This window comes from Perissodus microlepis, chromosome 1, assembly GCF_051167445.1.
Source record: "Perissodus microlepis isolate ML-2025 ecotype Zambia chromosome 1, ASM5116744v1, whole genome shotgun sequence".
Lineage (NCBI taxonomy): Eukaryota > Metazoa > Chordata > Actinopteri > Cichliformes > Cichlidae > Perissodus > Perissodus microlepis.
This window is the reverse complement of record NC_140461.1, coordinates 34,218,522-34,244,134: the sequence shown is the minus strand read 5'-3', so window position 1 is coordinate 34,244,134 and position 25,613 is coordinate 34,218,522. Positions and strand designations below refer to the sequence as shown.

The 25,613-nt window shown below is 40.1% G+C and overlaps 1 protein-coding gene across 2 annotated transcripts in view; it reads right to left on the bottom strand.

Annotated features, from left to right (window-relative positions):
* samd4a (sterile alpha motif domain containing 4A) overlaps nt 1-25,281 on the bottom strand; it is a 72,534-nt gene extending 47,253 nt beyond the window's left edge. For both annotated transcript variants that reach the window (XM_084910339.1, XM_084910422.1), the window contains exons 1-2: nt 25,113-25,281; nt 23,484-24,088 (exon numbers count right to left, since the gene is read on the bottom strand). In XM_084910339.1, coding sequence (XP_084766465.1) covers nt 23,484-23,679 — 196 coding nt within the window. In that variant the 5' untranslated portion in view covers nt 23,680-24,088; nt 25,113-25,281. The remainder of the gene's footprint in view (nt 1-23,483; nt 24,089-25,112) is intronic.
* Between the last annotated feature and the right edge of the window lie 332 nt (nt 25,282-25,613).

The window sequence follows — 25,613 nt, the reverse complement described above, 5'->3', positions numbered from 1 at the left end:
ACACCTAGAATGAGTTTTACATCAGCAATGAATGGATGCCACTAACACATACATACTGTCAGATCGATTCACTAGCCAGAAGCTTGGTGTGTGTGTGTGTGTGTGTGTGTGTGTGTGTGTGTGTGTGTGTGTGTGTGTGTGTGTGTGTGTTTTTGTGTTCCATGGCTAAAGAAGGAGACAAACACTGAGCAAAGCTTGGAAAACTTAACACCATGAAATCAGGATCCCACTTCAAGCTTACTGGGCAATTACTCCAAGGTTAAAAAGGTCAAGAGGTCAGTTCCTCCCACAGTGAATCCACGCTCTCTCACCACATGAGTCATTATAGAGTCACTGAGAGCTTCACTGGAACTATGACAAACTTCTTCACCTCTACAAACACACCTCAAACACCTGTTTCTGTAAATAGATGCAAGGGAGCTCCATGAATAGCAACCTACTGTGTGTGTGTGTGTGTGTGTGTGTGTGTGTGTGTGTGTGTGTGTGTGTGTGTGTGTGTGTGTGTGTGTGTGTGTGTGTGTAGAGCCAAAATAAAAATGTGAGAGGCGTGAGACAATCAGAATGAGACAACCAATAAAAACAACACAAAACAAAGTGATAGAAGCGCATTGTGTCATTTTAAATGAGACATAGGTATGTTAGCTTTGCTCCTATACTAGTAGGCACAGTCGTGGGCATGCTGGGAGATGATGAATCATTGCGAAGAAATGCTGAAAAAGAAAGTCAGACACAAACACACAGGGAAAGCTCAGAGGGAGAGAGGCTGACACAGCATTTCCCAGATGTGAACAATGTGAACTCTGTGTGCCATCCCTGCCCTGGCACTGCCCTCTGACACCCTCTCTGGCAACAAGACAAAGGTGCTGCTTTCAACACAGCCCTGCTTCATAGTATAATTTCTCCACTGTCAACCTCATATCAAACTGCCCACCTTTCTCCCACAACACAGCCACTGTGCTGGCACAGGAGGTACAACAGATACACAGAAAGGAAAAACAGGAGATCACTGTAACAAGATCACTGTCTACATACGCAACACCAGTTTTTATTTGTTAGCCTGCAATCGCATTCTTGTTATTACATAAAAATCGTTAGTAATCATGCCACAAAGAAGTTGTTCCCATTCACAATATAGTACGTGAAGTTCTTGGTGATCCTGCTAGTGTTTTTTAAATATGGCGGAACATGAAGACATTTGGCTGTCTTCATGTTTTAATGTGGCTGTTCCACCATATTTAAAGAATGGTAAACGAACAATAACCAGCAAATCGAAAGGCTGGAACCAGCATAAAAAAAATAAAGCAGTTTGGAGTAAGGGGTGTGACTCATTTTTTCCCCAAACATCTCCCCCAGCAAAGTCTATCAATACAACACTGTCCAGCTACAGCACAAATCTGAATGCAACAAGTTCTCTCTTGTTCTGAGAAGACTGTTCAACTCCAATTCTGTGAGTAAATGTATCCACTTCAGAAACTTAAAGCCCCTTTTCACAAAATAAGACATGAACATGTTTCTCAACACAGCCACAGCCCTGGAAAACCCCACAGTAACACAAGAAAAAAAAAAAATCTTTGTGGAAAAGCAGAGCAGTCTCTTGTAGACAGGCTTTTAGGCCTTTTAGAGAGATTTCAGTCCATTTAAATTGCACAGTTTAACCAATGAAACATGACATTTATTTGTTAATAATTAATCAAATTAATTAATTAACCACTTATTCCACTCAAAATGTATTTGTTTCTTCTTTAGATAAATGCATGTCAGCCTATTTAATAGGGATGGGAATTAAGAACCAGTTCTTGTAGAAAACCGATTCCCAGTAGTCCAATTCCTTGGAATTGTTAGTCTGCCTGCCTATCAATCCCGCTTATCAGTTCTTGCACTCGCACTACAATCAGCTGATTTTAGTTTGCGTGTCAGAGAAGGAAAATAGCGACAGTCTAGAGAATGGATATGGGCATTTATTTTTATCGCACAAATGGACGAGATAAATGGTAAAGCGGAAAACTGCATCCAGGAAACAACCGCATTATGCTGCTAACATAGCTTCGGTTCAGTTTGTCCAAATTAAAAAGGTATAAAACTGAACATCTGCACTACAAGTTTCAGCCCAGTGACTGAGTAGTTCACTATAGGATTCTAATCACTGACAAATAGGAAGGTAGTATTGGCTCATTACTTTGAGATGCACAGTTTTTCTGCTCTAAAAGAAAAGAAAATAACACTTCAAACAGCCAGGATAGCAACAACAACTACAGGAAGTCAGCTCAATTAATACCAATAAAACTGGCTCTCCTGGAAAGGGGAGTTTAACTCTGACCCTGGGCTGGACACAGTGTGTCCTCTTCACAACCAACTTTGATCACAAGACACAGGCAACAGTGATGGAAACAATGTGATTGATTTAGCTCATTTGTTACACATTGGTTATGTGCAAACACCCCCCAATGAGCACACACACACACACACACACACACACACGTGAAGGCACATGATTCAACTCATTCTAAATATAGATGGGTCAACAGCATACAAAGCCACAACGAGGCAGCTAGCACAACAGATAAGCCTATATTAGTGGTTAGTAAAGGGACACAAAATCCCAATCATCCTTACAATGACACCAGCTTTGTATTTGTGCATTAACGGTGAGGAAAGGGAGGAAAAGAACATTGTGTATGAGTTGGTGGGTGTCTGATGATTTCTGTAATAAAAAGAGTCTGAGGTTTTAAATTAAAATTAGGATTACATTTAGGATGGAATGATAACACAGATACAGCTGATGTGTAAGCAACTAGGCTAGGGAATGCATCTAGTTTAAGAAAAATCCTACAAGCCTCACATTGTTAAAGACTTTATGTGCGAGTTTGGCCTCTAAACCTCCATCCTGTGCTTCTCCTGTTAGCAAAACGAACACAAGACTGGTTCACTTTGTCCCATTTCTGGCAGCTTGCTATAGCTGCTGTTGATCCAACACATAGTCTTGTTCGTCATGTTTCCTTAACCAACCAAGAGCACAGCAAACAAGAGAGAGCTTACCAACAATAAAAAGAACAGGACTTAGCTAGGAAAGGACCTACCAAGAGGGCTAAAAATTAAACAATGGAAGAGACAAAAGATGGGAGGAGACAGAAATGTTTGAGTGAAAAGTCCTACAGTAACTTTTTAAACCACAGACACATGAAAAAATTAAATCCTGGACAGAAAACAACACATATGGATTCACAAAAATTTCCGTGTCCAGGGAAATAATCTGTATAAAACGCAGTCTTGAGAAAGGATCTAGTGGGGGTTACTTAAGGAGAATGATGTTAAGAAAGGCTGAGTAGTAGATATTGGAAGTAAGGGGTGGGGGGTATTGAGGAAAAGTTCCTGCTCCTGCTTTCCGGGTGGATTCTCCAGCTCAGCAGTGGGGAATGTGCTGGCATACCACAGGGCTTGCTGCTGAAGAATGCAGCAATTTCTAATGGATCTGAGTTCTCTCTCTTACAAACAGACATGCAGACCGAGCCCCAGACCTCTCCCTACTCACACCAAAGCTTCCACTTTCTAGTCACTCGCAATATCACCATGTCCAGTCATTTACACAAAAGACCTACATAAGATATGGTCAGCACTACCACTACTGTACATGACAAAATCATAACTATGACACTTCACCGTGCTTCAGCACCAAAGCACATACAAGCATAAACAATAGAGGTGGGAATCACCATACATCCCACGATACGATATTATCACAATACTTAACCCACGATACAATATTATTGCAATTTTTTAAAATATTTTGCGATATTCAGATTCTGTACGTAAAGGTAAACTTTATCAATATTCATTTTCTCTAATATCAAAGTCTCACACTCAGTCTTTCTCTCATTTCAGTCAGTTTTATTGTTGACAAACTGAACGGTTTGTATTACAGTCTAGTCCAACTTAACTGAACGCAACCATCTGGTACAATTATAGCTATTCTGAACTATGCAGTTTATGAAAACTATGCAGCCCATTCAGCAACTGAAGAATTTGAAAGTAAATTAAAACAAAATATAATTTTACATTAAATAAAAAAGTTTTAAACTTAATTAAAATAAAACATGTCTTAAATTAAAATAAGTAAACTGTCATGTTTATTGCTGCCAAAAAAAAGTTAAACACATTTGGACAGTGAAGGAATGTCAGGATTCTTGCTCAGAAAAAGGATCAACATGCTCTGAAGTCAGAGCACAAAAACCTTTTTTGTAACAAAATATCGATTTCTGCCGTCCCTGTATCGATACATTATTAGCAAACAAAATATCACGATACTACACAGTATCGATTTTTTCCCCCCACCCCTAATAAACAATGGGATTTTTGAAATACCAAGTGTCTACAAAAATATACAAACACATTAAAGTACTCGTGTCACTGTATACTTTCAGTGAAGCACAAAAATATGTATGAAATTCAATTAAAAAGCAATTATTCTCAATCTTAAAATAATGACAGAGTATGTCTATTAACACAAGTACAACCTAACCATAACCCAATTGTAACCCTGACAGTAAAACCAGATTTTGAGTCTCAAAAATGCCTTCAGACTCGTGGGGACTGGGATTTTGGTCCCAATAAGGGCTGTTGGTTCCCACAAGTATAATAAACTTCCAATTTTTGGTCCCCACAATGATATGAATACATACTCACACACATACATAGAGAGAGATTGTAATGTGTCTTCTTTTTTTTTTTTCTTTTTTTTTTGTGTTTTTTATAAAATAAAATAATATATATATATAATAAATGAGTGAAAAAGCAGCCAAAGACCTTAAGAAATCCTGGAGAACTATCAATCAAGACCACTTTAAAAATGACAAGAAAATGCTCCTTGGAAGCAAAATACAAAGAATTGGCTCAAGACATGAACACAGTACTGTATGCATTTATTTTCTTTTAAATTATAGAACTGACTCCCGCTATTATATTTCTAAATTGTATCATTGATGCCCCGGCAATATTGCTCACCTAAAATTTATGCAAATAAAGCAAAGTGAATTGCATGAGAGAGAGCGCATGTTGTGACAAAAAGAGCAGGCAAGCTCCCAAATCCCAAATCCAGACAGGACACGGGGAAAGAAAAGGAAGAGGGTGACAAATAGAGCACCAAGCTACCCAACCTGGTAACTGTGATAAACATCATGCCAAGTGCCGTACCACAACAGACAAGGAGACTACACAAAGAACATCCTGACACATCAGTGACGTTCAAGCTAAAAGCAAGAAATCTTTCAAGAAGAATTTTTGGAAAGTCTGCGCAAGATACACTTTGTTCACACAGAGTAATTCACCAGTGAGCATCATGTGAGAATGTTTGAAACATGGCAGAAATGATGGGTGATGCAATTAAAAATTTTATGTTTGTTTTAGGCCATGAGTCTCACAAAAATCAGCAAATTATAGAACACATCTAAAAATGACAGACAAACAACAGCAGACGCTCACTTCCACTTTTACAAATTGGAGGATGACATTTGCCTTTTGCATACATATGAAATCATGGTAACTAAAAATAAATTTTGGCTTTTAAAAAAAAACAAACAAAAAAACAAACAAACAAAAACAAAACAGGTCTATCCCTCATATATGATCAAAGGGGTGAGAGAAACAAAAGAACTGAGTGCAAATTTAAAAAAAAAAAAAAAAGCTAGAACTAGGGATAAGCCAGGGGTTAGCCTGACCTACTGACATATATATGAATAAGGGCATCAGAGGAGGCATCCTCTTACTGCAGTACCCACAATGGCTTTCATAACCCAAAAGGAAAGCCTCACAGCCCACATTCATGATGTATTACAGATTTTAATCAACAGTAGGAAAAAACATCTTCCAGCTTTTAAAACTAATGATATGGTGAACTTTTTGCGGCTAAACTACTACTGAAAGGCTGGTGTATATGGATAAAGCTGCACCTGACAGCACACAGACTGATGGTTCAGGATAATCACTTATGGTTCAACTTCAGAACTGAAACCTAACAAGTCCACTGCTGAAACTGAGGAAGAAGAGAGCAGAGAGAGAAGATCTATCCCTGTCCGTCTAAATATCATCATCATCATCATCATCATTTATTTATATAGCACTTTAAAAAACACACAAGGCTGACCAAAGTGCTGAACAATAGAAACATAATAGATACCATAAGAATAATAAATACGATAAAATATTAAACATAGCGAAAACAATAAAATAAAAGTAAATACAAGTCAGTTAACCACTGAGTCAAAAGCCAGTGAATAAAAATGCGTTTTCAATCTGGATTTAAAAACCAGCACTGATGTCGATTGCCTAATGTGAAGAGGAAGATTATTCCAAAGCTTAGGAGCCATGATAGAGAACACTCGGTCTCCTCTCAGTTTCAGCCGTGATTTGGGGACTAAATAATTGCTGTGCCTGACACGTAAGGCTCAATGAGAGGAAACAGGCAGTCAAACTGTCAGGAAACCAGTCGGCAGGTGATTTACACCGCTCTCACTGCTGACTCTCGCTTGCATACATGCTCCTCTGATCTGGGTATTTGAACAATAGACTGCTTTACAAAAAAACAAAAAAATAAAAACATGACTGACATGCATCCGCTCCATGTTAACATGCAGCCTGGTTTCCATCAATCAGACACAACAGGAGTGTTGGTTACTGTCAGCTTGGGCATTCTGCATTACGTCTGCAATCCACGAGTGAATAGATGGTCTAACACTGTAAAAAGCAGTGATTACACACTATATTTAAATTGATGTAAGAAAAAAAAAGCAGATTTTTTTTCCATTTACAAATAAAGACTGGTGATGAAATGATGACAAATGCATACTAAAGGATTTAAAAAAAAAAAAAACTAACAAAACTAAAAAATTCCAAATTAAATTTTCCCTAAAAAAATAAGACTAATAAAAACAATAACAATAATTACACAGGCTAACTCTAGAAAACAGACCACAAGAAATACTTAGAGCTCCTGTCTTCAGATCACACAGGTCACTATTCCTGAATGAAAGATTATTCTCTCCCTCCAATGTGCTTCAACAATCAGAGAAAGAAGCTGTGACAGGTTCCTGTAACTCACAATAGAACAGGAAGAGCATCACCTTTGTAGCAGTCTTAAATTGACACAGCCAGGACACCTGGTCAAATTATAGAACATAATACAAAGCACTGCTCTCATCTGGTTATCACATAGCACATTGTGTGCGAGTCTCTGTGTGTGTATTCACTAGCACTGGAGTGCAGTAAGTGTAAAGTATGTCTTTTCCTCTCTGGTGCTTATTTATTTATACTGCTTAATGTTTTAAACAGTAGCTGATGTGAGTATGCGTGTATGTGCTTAAAGCGGGAAGCACCTGCCCGACTGTTGGTGTGTGTTTGCGTTTGTGCATGTGTCTGTGTGGGCGTGTGTGCGCTGTGACTCCTTTCCTCGGAAAAAGGAAAAGCATCATTGTGATTACTTCAGATGCAGACATCCTGCTTCATCGGCTTAATCAGAGAAGAGCAAAGCTCACATTGTCTGACATTATTTCACAGTCGCGCTGACCCTCAATTAAAAAGTGTGCCAAGTAAAGAAAACCAAGTGGTGGCAGGACTGTAAGGTGCTCCTCGACCTCATCACAAGTTCAATTTATTCTTTATTCGGGCAATTATTTTGGTAAAGACTAGTTTGTGATGATTTCTGTCCCCAGCAGTGGGGGAAATTTGGAAATAGAACGGCTGCTGTATGAATGGGAGACAATTCCTTGCCATCCTTTACTCCAACCCCCCTCCATTCACACTTCCTCTCAAGTCTTTCCCAACATGTATTAAGTGGATATAGGTCTGGAGGAAGCAGGCTGGCGGCTGAAAGCAGGGCAAGTGACTTTTTAGTCTACCTGTAGATGTGTACGTAGCACTACAGTGTTGGGGAGGCTCTGAATGTGGCAGCCGCAGCTATGCTGGGAATGTGAGCCTCTGCTCTGCCAGGACTGGGCTGGAGAAGCCCACAACTCTATTTAAGGAAATGGCAGTGAGGGGCCCATCAGCCGCTCTCTTTGCCTCTTCGTTTCTGTCTTTTCTGCTGGTCAATGCCACATTTCTTTCCTTATACAATTATTTTCCTTTGTGCAAGAAAGGTTTATATGCATACCTGCTTGGAAGAAGTAGCACACATTTACACACACGCAGACAAGTGTATGTACCAACCACTCACTGGTGGTGTGGTTTGGGTAATTGTTTCCGGTACATTTGTGACCTTAATAGGGATGCAGCTTTGTAAAGTGCTTTAGTGCTGTGGTCTGTTAAACAACAGTCTACTTGCAGAGGGGGAAAAAAGCCACCAGTTAAAGAAAGGTATTAAAGCTTAAAGGTTTTAAGCTGCAGTCACTGAAGGCAAAACTGAATGCACAGAGAACCTCAAACAAGCAGCAGGTGATAGTGGCTGCAGTAAAGCAAAGTATCTCAAGGGAAGAAGCCCAACATTTAGTGAGGTCCATGGGTTGTAGACTTCAGTTGGTGATTGATTTTCCTTTTAAGTATTTTAAACAATCCTGATGTTTAAAATTGGCAGTTTGTTCAATTACTTCTAAACCTTTGAAAATGGGGCACTGTGCATGAAAATGCTAAACATTTATTGGAAAACCCGTGTGAAAACTTAAAGTTTGCACTTTCTTTGGATACTATTTAGCATTCTGCCCTCAGGTTTATTGCTGACAACATATATTACAATCATCTTTGCATTTTATATGGAAAAGTTGTGTTGTATTCACTTGGTTGAAATATCAAAGGACGAGCACAGGTATAATTAACGTTATTGAAGGCTCAATTCCATTTAAATGAGCCAGATTCAAGGTTTTATACTTGATGCACTGGATTGCTGGAGTGCCTTCCTGGGCTACGCAGTGGGACAGGACCATTATTAATGAAGCCGTTTCAAAAGGTTTTTCCTATTAGGATGAGTCAAAGTGAGTTTACTGTGACACCTGGACTGAGGTTGCAAATCTGGGAGATACAGCTTCCTGGAGGAATCTGGTTTGGGTGAGGTCATTTCCACCCACCAGAGACTTAAAAAGTCCTGTTGTATGGCCGTCACAGCAACTGTTGCCATGGTGGGCTCTCATGGCGACGGGTTCTGCTGATGTCACTCAGTCTTTCGCAGCCAACGGTGTGTCAACTAATTCAAAATAAATGGTTCAGCCGGCGGCGCCTTGCTGTGTCTCCACTGTCATCGTCCATTCATGTGAGGACAGAAAGGACAATCAGAGACACAGCTGAGACCGGAGTGGAGTCACACACTCAACTGCCCCTGGCTAGAAAACTAAAAATGTCTCTGGCAGCAATCACATATTAAGTTGTCTATGCCTTTCATTAATGCTGTTTTATGAGTAAGAGGAATTATTATGTTAAAAAACTCTCAATCTAATGCTTATATCACAATGCTTACATTGCCTCATCACACATCTTTTTTTTCCCCCTGTGGTAATAATTTGTCAAACACCACTTGACACCACATTGATTCACAAACTGTGTATAGGTTTAAATTACTTATCTGGTACAAATAGAAAATTTAGCTACAAGGGGGATCTGATTTATAATAAGACCTGACAGAGAAAAAGACATATTAAGCTACTGAAGGTGTTCGAACTGTAAATGGACTGAAACCACTTAAGGTTTGCCAATCTAACAGAGATGAACTCTAAACAATAACCTTATTCCTCATAGTAGTACATCTCTTAAGTTTGCAAGGTTGGATTACCTTTGTCATACATGAGACTGCTGCTTGCTGAGTACCATGTCTGCAATGAACAGACATAGTAATCACATTTTGCCATTGTACTTTAATGAATTCAGTTTGAGGAGTCACAAGGACGTGAGTCAATATACACACAAGTACAAAGCAATCTGACTACACGTAAAACTATCTTATAAATGTGTATACTTAAACCTGCATACAATGATTATTTCCGCACAATTTATTAGTGCAAGAACTGGTAAATCTAAGTTTTGGAGTAGAGGGGTGATGAGCTGTTCTTTTATTTAGAAAAAGAAACACCTGCTTTATTTCAAATAAATAAATATTATCCATCTAGTATGTACTGCTTTGATAAGGTTAATCAAACCTTCCAAAGTCAAGAGATATGATTTCTTGACTAATCTAAGAATATTTTTTTCCTCTGAAATATAACCCTTTAATCTCAGAGAATATTACATGTCTAAAGAAGTACTGATGCAGTATTTTTCTTTAGGTGTTTTTGTAAGCATCAACAAGAGTTGCTACATTTTAGGGCATGAATGAATTTATCTGAATCTATAACTTTTGTTTTTAACAGGAAAGAAAGTTCAGGTGTTTCTAAGGAGAGTAAGAAACCGAACAACTAAAGCTACAACTGCTGTTAAAATGTACAGTGAATTAACTGCACATATACCTTATACAAACACCTTGTAATTATTAGATAAACTAGTTAATACAGTGGGACAGTGTACAGTCTAAAAGCATCTTTATTGGTTTCTATAGTAATGGCTGCGCTGGCTTGTCAGTACACTTGAGACTGGGTTGCTCCCAACCTTAAACACCCTCCATTAGAGCAGGGCGATATGACCAAAAATATTTATCACGATATACATTTGAAAATTTGGGATAACGATATAACTGACGATATAATTGACACTAGACAAAATACTTTACGACTCCATAACTTTATTACTGCAAAAAAAAAAAAAAAAAACAAACAAAAAAAAAAAAAAACCCAAAACATCAATGTATTTTCACTTAAACAAGCAGCTGTTTATGTGCATTAAAGTTATATAAAAATTTAACAATGCAAATGCAAATTCCTTGCTGACAGTTTAACCAAAAGGCATTTCCAGTGGAAATTGGCCAACATATCCTCAGCATAACCATGTATAATATCCACAAAGCTTAAAAAGAGGTTATACACACACAATACGGTAATATTATGTTGAAGCACAGTACGTATCACTCCGCGAGGCTCCTGCCTACAATAGCCGTAATGCTCCGACAATCCATCAAGTGGTGCGGCTTCGTAGCTTAGCAAAGTCGTACTAAAACATTTGACAGATTTTCAAGCGCCGTGTACCACATAAAATCGTTTCGAGGTCAGTAAACAACCAGAATTCATACATAAGGCACAGGATTATAAGGGGCACTGTCGACTTTCAGAAAAATCAAAGCATTGATTTTAAGTGTGCCGTATTTTCCAAACAACACGGTAATAACGACGACCCGCTAGCATGCTCTACCAAAAATAGTGCTTTGTTGTGTATCTGACGGACGCAAGCCAAACCAGTTCCACACCACTGAAGTTGCAGCATTTTTACAAACCAATTCTGATTCATCCGTTTCATTCAACATTCCGCTTTCGCCCTTCTCATTCTCCGTCGCCGCCATGCTTTTTCCGCCATGTGCGTATGAAAACAAAGGCACTGCGCATGCGCGTTTTACCCATATTGTATCGCGATATTTCATTTTCTTATCGTTGCCCAACATTATACCGGTATTACCGTGAACAGTATGATATGGCCCAGCCCTAGCCCCCATACCAAAGAAGTTTACTATATAATAGAGCAGGGTGATATGGCCAAAAATAATTATCACGACATAGATTTGAAAATTTGTGATAACGATATAACTGACGAGACAAAATACAACTCCACAACTTTACTAGCGCAAAAAAACCAACCAAACAAACAAAAAAAACCCCATCCATTTATTTTCACTTAAACAAGCAGCTGTTTTTTATATGCATTAAAGCTATATAAAATTTTAACAGTGCAAATGCAAATTCCTTGCTGAAAGTTTAACCAAAAAACATTTCCAGTAGAAATGGGCTGACATATCCTGAGCATAACCATGTATAATATCCACTGAAGTTAAAAAGAGGTGCTTTGCAACATTAAACTGCAGTGTGCCAAATAAAAAAGTCAAATACGTATTTTTCGGACCATAAGGTGCACGGGATTATACGCATTAAGTGAAAGAAAGCAGTCAGATAAATCAAACTTTATTCAACTCTTGCTTCCTCCACTTCTGTACCATTGAGTCATTAATGCTGTATTCTATCACAGCTGCTCTATTCCCATGTTGTTGCAGTATATTAATGACTAACCTATTGTGGATGGATTATCTCAGTTGTTCTCCTGACTGAAGTTCGGTCCGAGTTCGGACATGAGAACCTGGAAGAGGTGTCTGAAAGGAGAATGCTAAAAAAAAGCTTCTTTCTATCATGGACAACCCCTGTCACCCCATGCATGCCCCCATGGTGGACCATCGGAGCAAACGCAGCAAAAGACTCATTGCCCCGAAATGCAGAACTGACCGCCACAATAAATCCTTTGTGCCGGTGGCAATAAGACTGTATAACTCTTCCTCACTCTGTAGGTGATTTTCCTGAGACTATTACCAATGTTATTCTGTTCCCTTTCAGACCGTGCAATATTACCCAACAGTACCTTATTGAATATTTGTTTCATCCCCCCATCATATGCTACTCCCTTTATTCTATTGCACAATACTATGTCACTTTCTAGAATCGCCTGCACTGATAGTTAAGTTATTTATTCTCCAGGATATAGTTATATATATTACTTCGTTAGTTATTTGATACCATGTCTTGCACTATCCTACTGTATATTACTGTATACTACCATTCTTATTGTATATCTTATTCATCTGTTCCTCTGTCTCTCCTGCTGCTTTGAGCATGTACATGACAAAAGAATTTCCCTCGGGATAAATAAAGTTATTCTTATTTAACCATCATTCTTAGCTAAGGTGGAACTTAACTGCTCTAATTTCTTATGTGAACATGTGCAGGCAAAGGGGAAAATGTAAGCACTGATATCATGATCAGTTTGAATTTAAACCTAGAATTTAGGAGGACAGACTGTTTGTGGTAGATCTGCATGTGATCCCCAGCAGGGCATTTTAAATAAGCTAAATGGATCACGATTTAATTACACCACAGTTACACTGTATATACAGTTATGTGAAAAAGAAAGATTTCATAGACTCTGTGCAGTCCTGTGAAAAACTGAGTACACCCTTAATGATTCCATACAAACTAAGAGGAAAAGCAGCATGCCAGAACAACTAGAAACATACTAGAAACAGTACAGCGTGTTGGAAAAGGTTGCCGGGCAAAAGCCCATTTTCTCTGAAAAACAAAACAAAACTGGGTCATGGCAACACCTTGATTAAAGTCCAGACCTCAATCTGAGTGAAATGCTGTGATGGGTCCTTTACAGAGCTGTGTATAAATGAATGCCTGCAAACCTCAATGAACTAAAACAATGTTTATTTGAAATTATTGCTATTAAAAGGTGGCTCTACATGCCATGTCTACATGGGGTGTACTTCTCAGGTTTTCCTGACCCAATTTAAAACCTGGCAAGAACTGGATAACATTTGTCCTGATATATAAAACCTTCAGACTGTATATACCACACACAGGCCACCTACCATTCCAAAAGGTTCAGCTGACAATGCATAACTTGTACTTTTATGCTACATAACAATTCAGGTTATTCATATTTTTAAATGACTGCATGACATCCCTCTCACACACACCAATTATGTTTCAGTCCACCTCATTGTTGCAACTTAGAGCCTTTATGAAGCGATCTGCTTGTTGCAATCACGTTGTTACTGATGCCTGGTCTCTTATGGACATACCTGGCTCTAGCTGCCTGTCGTGTTTACCATCCTGTCAAATATCGATCACCCTCATTGATAGTCATTTCCTTAACTTGACTGGAAGCCGAGAATCCCTCCTACTTTGTGTCAACGCTGTTTATTTCGCCTTCATTGTTTGAAGTCGCTGACTGTTATTGACTTTCTGTGGTCTCTGGTCACCACATCGTATCGCTGCTGCTTGATTCCTCTTCAAGTGTTTTGTTTGTTTACTTGTTATTTTTTGTTGCAGATTTTTTTTTCCAATCCAAAAAAGGATCAGAGACCTTGGTTCAGAGCATATTCTCTGCTTGGAGAGTGAGACATCTTCAACAGGTTTGGTGAGTAAGCATTCAAAAACACAAACAGTTGTTGTTAACTTTATTTCATAGTGTCTGTGAAGGTTCTCAGTCATCCAGGTCATCGTAGTCAAAGGAGCTTGCAAAGAAAAGCGTCTGGACTTCTTTAAGTTACTTGAAGACGTTTCACCTCTCATCCGAGAAGCTTCTTCAGTTCTAAGGTCAAATGGTGGAGAGTCCCAGATATAAACCTAGTGGGAGTATCCCCCCACAGAGGGACAAAAGGACCCCCTGATGATCCTCTAATCGCCTGAGCCAAGGTGTGAAACTGGGTGTGGGTCCCAATCAGCCAGAGTTTCGGGTGTGTTCATTGTGAAACCTGGCCCCACCTTATCATGCGAATTCCTGAGGTCAGATGGCCCAGGATGTGAGTGGGCGTTAAGGCGTCTGGGAAGGGATCTCAAAACTGGATTATAGATGGCAGAGAGTTGGTGTCGTAAACCCCCGCCTCTGTTCAAAGATGGTCGCTCACAGTGGACATAGATGGCTTCTTTCACTCCTCTTTCAAACCATCTGTCCTCTCTGTCCAAAATGTGAACATTGGCATCCTCGAAAGAGTGTCCTTTATCCTTAAGATGCAGATGGACTGCTGAGTCTTGTCCTGTGGAGGTGGCTCTTCTGTGTTGTGCCATGCGCTTGTGAAGTGGCTGTTTGGTCTCTCCAATGTAGAGGTCTGGGCATTCCTCGCTGCACTGTACAGCATACACCACATTGTTAAGTCTGTGTTTTGGCGTTTTGTCTTTCGGGTGAACCAGTTTTTGTCTGAGTGTGTTGCTGGGTCTGAAATGCACCGGGATGTCATGCTTGGAGAAAACTCTCCTAAGTTTTTCTGATACACCGGCTACATAGGGGATGACAATGTTGTTTATTTCATAGTGTAATTGTACTAGGAAATATAGTAGAACTTGCAGGTTATTTAAACTTTATCATTTACAGAAGTTTGAATACCTGTCTTTAGACCAAAGTATATGTAAAAGTATTTATTTTCTAATCATCTAAGAATGAATTCAGCACAAAACATTCAGCACTAACAGACTGGCTATTCAATCACATTCAACCACAATCAATCAGAGCATGTGCTTTAGGTTTGGGCTAGATGAACGTAGATACGCATATGGCACAATAATCCAACATGTTACAGAAGGTGAAGCTAAGATATCAAAGTTAGAAGCAAGCATAGAAGGGTGAGTGAGAAACTAAACCTTGAGCCTTTATGAAGCCCTTAATTGCATAATCCCTGCTATCACTGACACCACATCTGCCTCTCTCATAGATAATATCAACAGGCTGACATGTCTGAGGCTAGTAGCAAACTAGCCACTGGAGTCTGTTTGGCAGTTGCAAATCCCCTTATTTTCACACACATACATACAGTAAAACGTAAACTATAAAAATACTAATTATACAAATAAACACACACACACGCACACACACCCAACTGTACTCAAGCAACAAGGAAAAGCATTTGCTGTAGAGGTCTGGTGGAAAAGACTAGTTTTATTTCCCCCTCTGGTCATTTTGGCAGGTTGTCTGTCCCCATTCCTGAGTTTCAGTACGAGTTCACAGAACACGCCGTCAACCTCCAGAAATAAACTGTTTGCTCATGCGTGGGTGCGATGAAATAGTTTGGCTCTCAAACCAGAGACAAGATTTTTCTCTCTCCCCTCTCCCTCTACAGACGTTCAAAAAGGCACAAAAGGCTGATGACAAACACAGCTTCTATGGGTGTGTATTAAAAAAGAAAATTCCACTTTTAAGTTTTATCTCTGTGGGAGACCGTATTTATAGATACTCATGTGGCAGAACAGGCCAGCTACATTAGGCTCAAATTAGATTGACATCCATGTTTTTTTTTGTTTTTAAAATGTATGCTATAGCTCTTATAAACATTACTCATCATCTTCATCTTACTCAGGCATGTTTTTTTTAGATCTCATTAAACAAACCCTGAAAGTCTTCTTCAAAAAAACCCCCACAAAACTCCAAAACATCTTGGGCTGCTAAACGGTGTTGATCAACATATCTGTTCATTTCAACTGAGGCTGGAAGCCATAAGGTCTGTTAATATAAAGTTAATAACATAACTTTAAAAGCCTTTGGAAAGCCATATCAGACAGAGAAAGCAGTGAATGGCAGCTGTAAATGGCAGCAGTATTCCTGAGTCTTCATCTTCTCCCTTCTCTGCCCCACCCATCCCATCCCCTCCCCCTCCTCTCTTCCACACCATGGTGTACTTAGGAGACCTTAGCTCTAGTGAGAGTGGAATCACTTTTCTCTTTCCACTGTCTACCCGCCACACACACACACACACACACACACACACACACGAAAAGCCCATGTTCAACTCACACTGAGCTACTGACTCAAGTGTGCTCCTACGTGCCCACATTCCTAGACAGTATCCCCAACACCAGAACCGTTTACCGCCTCAGTCAGGAATGCTGATTTCCAGTACAGGTTTTCATCAGACCTAGTTTAGGCAGAGAGTGCAACAGGAATTCACTGAGTAATACTAGCCATTAAAAAATAAAAACGGAGACCCCCCCCCCCGTCACTCACCTTGCAGACAGACTGACAGAGACTCTGCTTTCCCTCTCTCTACAATAACAGATACAAGGCTAATGCCAGAAGCCATATTTTGACCTAGATTCAAACAGCTTTTTGAATTCAAATTCTTCACTGACGTTAAATCCCCTCATCCATTGTATAATTCTTACATTCTGCTGATCTAAGGCTCAAAGGTGTTAAGAAAAGTGCTTTTCCATTTGCTTCGCCTAATCCTTTCAAATTACCAAAAAGCCGCAAGAAACTCACGTCTCTTTCCATTTTGCACTTCTGCCATTCACAAACTAAACAGCAACTGAAAACTATCAAATGTAGGTATTTTTTCCATTTGGCTGGGAAAGTTCCTGTAATACTTTTACATATTTTCTTTAATGGAAATTTAAATTCATATCCATACTACAACTCTGAGCATTTACATCCCTCCAAATCTAACACAGGTAAACTTTAGGCTGTGACACAATGGCATGACCATCTAACCAATGTTCTACTCAGTCACAGAGAGTAGGGCTGGGACATGATCAGCCATGTGACTTCTTAGAGTACTGTATATGCCGCTGTGGTTGGCTGGCTGTAGCAGGAACAGGTTTGAAAATCTCTGAGCTTTCACATACCTGATTTCAAGCTTGACTGGACTGATCAGCTCTCTATACCCATCTTAGATAATGCTACATTAAAATTCAGAAAATAACAGAACAAAAATTATTAAACACCTTTCATTCTTCTTGCAGCTGGTTACAAAAACAGCACAAACTGTACATTTGGATCTCCAAATAGTGCATAGAAGCTCACGGTGAAATCATTTATTTTGATAGGACTTGACTGTGACTTGACTGACTGTGTTTGGCTGAGATTTTTTGATTGACATTGCCTTCCACACATATGAATGAATTTTCGCCTCTCCTTCAAAGATAATATATGAAAACTGTTTTTGTTTTTTTTAAAAATAGAGCGGTGTCCATTGCTAACTCCCTTTACATTAATTTTAACATGTGCAACAGTTTTTCTCCAGTTCCTTAAAAACAGTTCAGCTTAATAATCACAGATCACAAAGAGTGAGAAGCTCACAGGTGTTTTTAAAAAAACAAACAAACAAACAAACCCCTACAGGGTATTTTATCTTGGAAACTGTAAATGAAGTGGTTAACTTCCCATTACACTTAACAGCTACTTTACATGTGCCATCACTGTGGTTACTATAGTCTGTGCTGTACTGTTCTGCTCAACCTTCAAATCACATTCATTTTGAGCAGTAAGAAAACAACCAGTGCAAAAGCATTAAAAAAAACCAAAACAAAGACGGACTCCAAAACAAAAGAACTGCATATAAAAACAGTGTCACTAAGTGCTGGCTGCTGCAACTCATCTCAAGTACAGAGTTCTACTTCTGTCCACCTCTCCAACACAGCTGCTGCTTGTATGTTCTCAATCCCCGGCGGCCTCCTTCCAGCTCAAACAGCCGTGCAGGCCAGGTCAGCAATACACCACACCACACAAAAATGAAGCTAGTCATTCAGAACACCAGGCCCACTGTCCTGCCCTAACCCCACCTCTTACACGACCCCTACACATGTGTGCATATGTCATCCTTCAGATAGTGCTCTGCACACTATTCAAGTCCTCTCAACTTAATCCAATATTGTCCCTCTTGAGGTTGCCTCAAAAGAAGTTTTGTTCTCTTTAGGAGGGGAGGAAAAACAGGAAGCTACATTCTTTCCTAATCACAACAAAAATGCAGCTGGCTGCTTATTAGCAGACAGCTAATAAAAACAGTAAAACCAGTATTCCAAATTCCCCTATGATTTCTGCACCAAAAGCCACCAAAGTTGCAAGGTGAAGTGATAAGAATGATTTGAATTGGCACTTCACTTGTTGACTTTTGTTAAGCTTGACTTGAAAACTCAGTGGATGCAGGACTCCTTTTACACATCTGTGCTGGACTGTTAAAGTAAAGAGGCTGAAAAACACAAAAACTCTATAAAGTAACCAAAACCAGAGTGATAAAATCATGTTAATCCAATAACAAAGAGGAATAAATCATAAATCACATGTGATGCAATTCTGCAGGTCTCAGCGATCCCACTGACTGGGGCCACATCTCAAGTCACTTCCAGGGTCCCGAAAAAACCCTGCCTCTGAGCCGCTTGGAGAAGTAGGTCACTGAGGATTCCATTCAGTTGTACAGCGCTTTCCAAATAGTTGCGCTTTTCCACTCAGCCCAAGACCTCCAGCTGTATGTTAACCCTTTAAGTGCCTGCAGGTCTCATTTCTGTATCAGCATAAAATCCCACTGTCCTGATTCACAAGCAGTCTGTAATTAGTGTTTTGACTCAGAAGTTTTGACTCAGTTTAGGATTAGTGAATTTGCTTTTTATCCTGCCCACACTGTATGTATATAATAGCTTGTTTTAATTTCAAAAGTGTACTCTGTGTTTTAGTCAAATCCATGAAGGGGAAAAAAAGATCTCACAGAACTATGTGCTAAAACGCTTTTGGGGAAGCAGCTTTTAAGTCACTGAAAACAACTTTAAAACTGAGAAACTCAAAAACCAATAAACTGCCCATACCAACTCAGAAAAAAACAAACAAAAAAACAAACAAAAAGAAAACAGCTAACTGATCTACCAGCCTTACCCTAGTACATAAGCACTCAAACAAGCTACCACAACATACCAGAGGGATCATGTAACAAGACAATCTTCCCAGTCTCCCTCTTTTCAGCTGCATGTGCTCTGAAGCTAGGTCCACAGAGCTGAAATGGGCCACGGATTTCATGTTACCAAGCTGAATCAGCAGATTAGAAATGGCCACAAGATGATTGAGGTGTGACAAAACTGAGGGGCACGACGTCAAATTCCAGGATTTACAGAAGTTAGGAACTCATTTAATAACTTTAAAATTATTCCAGTGAACTAGAGGTGCAAACTGAACACGCAGAGCTGACATATATCAAATTGATAACTTCTAACTATTCAGAATACTCTGATTCAGACCAAGGACTTTGTCAAGAAAGAAACTCCAAATTACCCAATTTTCCCAAGTCATTCCACAATAGTATGATATGTTTTCTTAATAAAAGCATCATTACCTTTAATGTTGACCGGAAAAGGGGTGAAAAATGATCTGTTTTAATAGAAATCTAAATAAAATGCAGCTGTTCTGACATGTTCTATACTAATAACTACAAACTTACTCCAACTGATCAGTTTAAAAGCATTAAGAAAATTCTAGAAGACTTTTCTTGAGTTACTATTCAAATGTGTGTGCTTCTGTAAATGTAGCAAAACCACAGAGTTACTTCACTTTGTAAATTCCTGACCTGATGACACTGAGATAAACAGACTCAGTTTTGAATCACCAAACCTGAACAGTGCAATTGTCCCTGATCTGTCTAAGATGTCAGTAAAATTGAGGAAATCCTTACATTTATAGCATTATTGACTAAATGAAGTAAAATCAACAGAGCACATAAGCTAGAACACCTGTGAACAGAATGGAGGGTGAGGTGTGTGCCTCACTCTAAAGGAGACTTTGGTAACAATCAAACGAGTATTCTATATATTTCTTTTAAAAAATTATTATCATTATCATCATCAGTAGTAGTAGTAGTAGATCAAATATTTGGGTACAGAGGTAGGTACCAACTCTCTTGAACTACTATAGATTATAATTAGGCAGAGGCTGATCGAGAGGTTTGTGTGACTGGTAGACAATTACTCCACAGAAGATGCCATCTCTTCTGTGGTTCACACCACCCTCACCCACCTGGAGCAGAAGAATTCCTACGTCCGTTTGCTCTTCGTGGACTTCTCATCTGCTTTCAACACAATGATCCCACAGACACTTGTTGATAAATTACTGACTCTGGACTGAGCTCCTCTCTTTGTAACTGGTGTTCTGTGCTCCGGCATCAACGTGTGGCACGGAAACTGCACTGTGGCAGAGAGGAAAGCTCTACAGAGGGCGGTGAAGCCGCCCAACCATCACAGACATATACAGCTCCAGATGCAGGAAGAGGGCAACCTGTATCATGAAGGACCCCACTCACCCAGCACACACACTCTTTGTCCCGCTCCCCTCAGGCAGGAGGCTGAGGAGCATTAAATGCAAAACCACCAGACTGAGAAACAGCTTCATTCCAGAAGCTGTGAGACTTCTCAATGCATAAATGGACAAGAACTGCTATTGTAGCACCTTCATCACTACTGACACTGTCACTTTATCAATGCTGGTCATCATGCACTTTGCTGCTAAAGTATTTATTTATACCTACACTCTATATCCATACTGGTACTCAGGTTGTTGGACTCTAGTTATCATATTATTTATCGTATTGTTTTATTACTTGTTATTCTGTTGGTTAAGAAAAAAAAAAACAACCCAAAAAACCCCAAATATTTATGTATTACTTTCTAAGAAAAAAACTCTGTTTCTTCAATATTTTGTTTCTTTTCGCTCCAGGACCGTGTGTACATAATTTCGTTCCACCTCATGTTAACATGTGATGCAAATGACAATAAAGCTCCTTGAATCCTTACTGCCCTGCCTAGTTACACAAATTAGGGCTGTGCGACAGGACCAAAATCTCATATCCCGATATAAGACAATTTATCATCCCGACAACGATATATATCACAAAAATTTTACATTTTCTGTAAATTCTGTGAATCTCGGGCAACTCGACTTGGGTTTAGTGTTTTGAGCTGGGCGTCATGAACCTGGAGTAGAATGTTTTGACCGATGCATGAAACTGCATTTTTAGACATAGGTTGTAATGGCCGCCATTTTCTTTGTGAGTATTTATTACACAACATGCTTCCTCTCAGCATCCCTCTCTCACACAGAGTATCTGTCGATACTGTTCACTTATCTGATATCAGTGCATACTGTGAGGAAGAGATTGGGGATGTTAACGCTTGATTCCCAAACTAATGACACTTTGCTGCTAGCTTCCTCAATGTTACACTGGTTCTCCTGCAACCTGCTCCTATCACTGTCAAGTGCTGAAGTAAACAAAAAACTGATCTGAAAAGACTGGTTCATAGATCCACACTCTGTCACCAATATGTGTTTTAGTTTTTTCAATCAGCAGTTCGGGGATTTGAACCTGCAACTGTTTATACACAGACTTATTAAAAATGTGGGACGTGACAATTCTCCAGATCAATGTTTTTTACTTATACATCCATTTACCTCTGTTTTTGTATGGCTTTTATGTTTTGTTTTGTTGAGAAAAACAAACAAATGAGAAATAAAACAAGTATCATCACTTGTTCTTAGCTGGGTCAGCTTCCATTAGATCTGGATGTTTTAACCAGGAATTAACAGCTCCACATGACCAATTAGGATAAGTCAGAGTCTCACAATACATAAAGACAGAGTCACAACACAATACTGTGCACTTTTGTCACACCTCTAACAAATACCCGTATTTGGGGTAGCTCCTGCAGGGGTCTCCTGTCCAACACTCACAGACATGGATGAAGATTACTTGAAAACTACACTGGCTGGTAAATATAACAGATCATAATGCTAAACTAGACTAATTTTAAGAAAATTAATCAAATGAAAAATTCTCCAGCCTCCTTTGTTAGGAATTCAACTGTCCTGTGAGAATAAATAAATAAAATCAATGTCTTGCTAGCTGTAAAATTAGGAGCCACACTGAACATAACTGACTTAAATATCACCACAAAGACCATAAGTCTATCTCACATGATGGAGCACATTCTGAAAAGTAAAAAAATAAAAAAAATAAAAGAGGAACAGCTGATGAATTAGAAGACATCAGCCCTCCTCCATCGCCTCTGTCCTCATTTTGCTCTGATCTCTGACACTATAAACAAGCCTGACTTTGGGAGGGGTCGACCAAGAGAATTTCATAAACTGCACTTTGATGTCTCCAGTTTTACTCAACAATAACAAAGACCAGTATTAACCGAAGCCCCTGACTGTGGTACACCCTGATAGAAACTCTGTAATATCTGTGAGTATCACTTCAGGCAGGTTTGCTGTGATGGCCCAGTGTTACCGCATACAGCTGTTGCCATAGGTGCACGGAGACGCTTTCACTCTGCTGCTGCAGCAGCAGCAGCACTGCTTCATTCTATTTTTCATGAGCTCAGTCGGTTGCCAGGGTTTTAGTTTCCATGGCCACACTGCAGTCTGATGGAACAAAAACCAAACCAGAACGCACACCCGCTCCCCAACACCTCAGTTGTCTTGGCCCAGTACCCGCCCAGGGACCACCATGGCAATAAAAGCTGGCACACTAACCGACTGCCATCTCCAACCACTCGTGGTGCCAGCTGAGGTAACGTGTGCGAGTTCTCAACCTCCTCTCACTCTCATCTACTGACCAGCCAGGGTGCAGCACAACACCATCAATGATTCAGCAATTTACCACTCCTGATGTATCTACAGGAACACCTCACACAGGAAGTTTATTCTAATGCCCTTGGGATGCCTGCACCATGATTGTCTAGTGTCTGTTACAAGATTGAGAACTACAATGGAACAATGGAAAAAACACATTTCGTTTTAAATAAGTGAAAAACCTGACCAGAAACAGCTAAACTGTCACAGTGACTGTGATAACTGCTGCATCAATGGATTCCAGCTCTGTAAGTGGAGAAGATGCATCACTCTTTCCTCTTCTGTAATAACTGCTGCCAACTCCCAGATTTCAGAAATATGCCTGAATAAATCTAAAAGCACAAAATCTACTTTGGGTTGTTTTTTTTTTCCAATTTCGCAGTTCACTCCTTTATGATAAGAAGAGTGAAGTTGCTGAAGGAGAAGAGTGCAGTGTGAAGAACAAACAAGTAATCGTAGTGTTCGTGAGTGCCTGTAAATGCATCTAACCAAGCATGTGGTAGTCCTACCTGGATTATTGGCCTCCCCCTCCAGGACCTGCAGCTCGGTGCACTCGGCAAGCGAGTGCTCCAGGCAGAGCTGCAAGAAGCGGGCCTGGGTTGGGCTCACCCTCTTCAGCAGGGACAGCAGGGCCACCGTCTGCTCGCACTCGTTCCACCCCTTGAACCAGCTGGCCAACACACCCACTTGATCACGAAACATCATGGTCTGCGAGACAGGGGGGTTGAAGGCTGGTGGATTGAAGCGTATCTGCTCTTAAGACTGAACGGTAGCTTTACAGCGGTTATTGGCGTCTCTGTTCAGCTGTGGCGCTGTGTTACCATTCTAAGCTTTTTTATTATTATTATTATTATTAGTCAGGTCAGCGGTCTCTGCCAGTATTCCTGGTGGAGCCTTCTCCTGTATGATAATCTCTGGGTTGTAAGGGTGAGAGAAGATGGGAGGGGGGTGTTAGTTGCTCTTCTTGCTGGCCATTAGGTGAAACGAACTCCTGCTGCTGCTTAGTCACTCTCGGAGCGATTGATATTTGATGAGTCAGCTTTCTTCCAGCACAGGCTGTGTCACATCAGCTTCAGCCTCACAGGCATTTTTCTTCAGGGAATCCCTCTCAGCCCTGCAAGAGGGTGTCAGATGTTAAGTGAGGGAGGGGAATAAAGGGAACATTTAACCCACGCTGCTCTCAGCTTCTACTTAAGTAGGTCTCTCCCTTCTTATCAGACCTCTACGGTGACTTTTACAGCACACTGAGCATGGTTAGAAACGCGACGGTGTCCCTGTTGCTTCAGCCTTGCAGCTGCAGTGGGGTAGTTTGAAAGAGAGGGAGAAAAAAAGAGAAAAAAAACCCTCATACTTTATAGGTCTCCTCCTCGCCGTCGCTATGCGAACAGGCTTGTGGCATTCACCACCGGGACAAAAATAAATAATTTGCGTTTTTTGGTATCCACCCATTCCTTAAAAATACAGCTGTCGGTACTAGTATAGCTACATCCCGGAATTTTCCAAAAAGGACGCCGGGTTACCGACGGCGGCCACTGGCACGCCTGTGTGCAGCACAGACGATAGCACCGACTTCCCTCCGTTATTCTAATGACAGGTTACTTCGTATCGGAGACCGAGATCCGGCAGTGAAGGCTAGCTTTCAGCTGTAAAAACCCTGCAGAGCAGGCTACGAGCCGACTCCAGGTTCCCGAGCTTTTACCGCTGTCTAAAACTGTCACTTTGCCTCATCAGCACACAGGGAATGACTGTCGGCGTGTGTTAGAGTGTACGAGGAGTTTGTAAAATGTTGTGAAACGGAAAACTAGGGAACAGATCCGTACATTTATCCACGTTCCTATCTAGAACGTTTCCATAGAATAACCGCGTATCAGCTGTAAATTTAACTCAAGTTACCGTTAGCAAATTTCCCAACAGTGTTAGCCCCGCGAATAAAATTTAATGGCTGGGAATTCCACATTCCCCGCGACATTACTTGAAAAGTCCTTAGTCAACCGCTAAAACTGTGTAATTTTCATTTAAAGACTGGGGTAGAGTTGATAAAACAACGGAGGGAAACAGCTTAGCTAAAAACTTCAATTTGAGTGTTAATCATTGTGGGGAAAGCGGTTATTACACACACCGAACTTTAAGGTTCCTACCTGCTGGCGCTGTTCGCATCGTTGGGTTTGTCTCAGAACGGGCGGCAGGCTCGGCTTTTTCGGGGAGCGGTGCCCCTTTACTCCCGGTCTGTGGGATTTGCCATCTTGACTAACTTTTCCTCTGTCTCTCCCCCAGCAGACGGGCTCCACTGCCCTAAAACTCCACGGTTAAGTGAGCAGTAAGGTTGTGACACCGACTTCCCTCAACACTTTTCAAAATAAAGCTAAGCAGTGGCGGTGAGCATTTTTTTTTAGAAAACGTCACTGAACTACTACAGTAGTTTCAACTTAAGATCGTGTATTTTTAGTGCATACTATGATTAACTGTGAATATAGGTTTCACGAGGAAAGTCAGAATTCAAAGAGAAAAAGTAAGAATTTTTGGATTCTGTTTTTTCTCAAGATTTTTTCCCCAGAATTCTGATTCTTTTATTATCTCTTAGCTTATATCTTTTATTATTGCTTATTTTAGAAATCTGACGTTTATCCCCTCAAAAACTG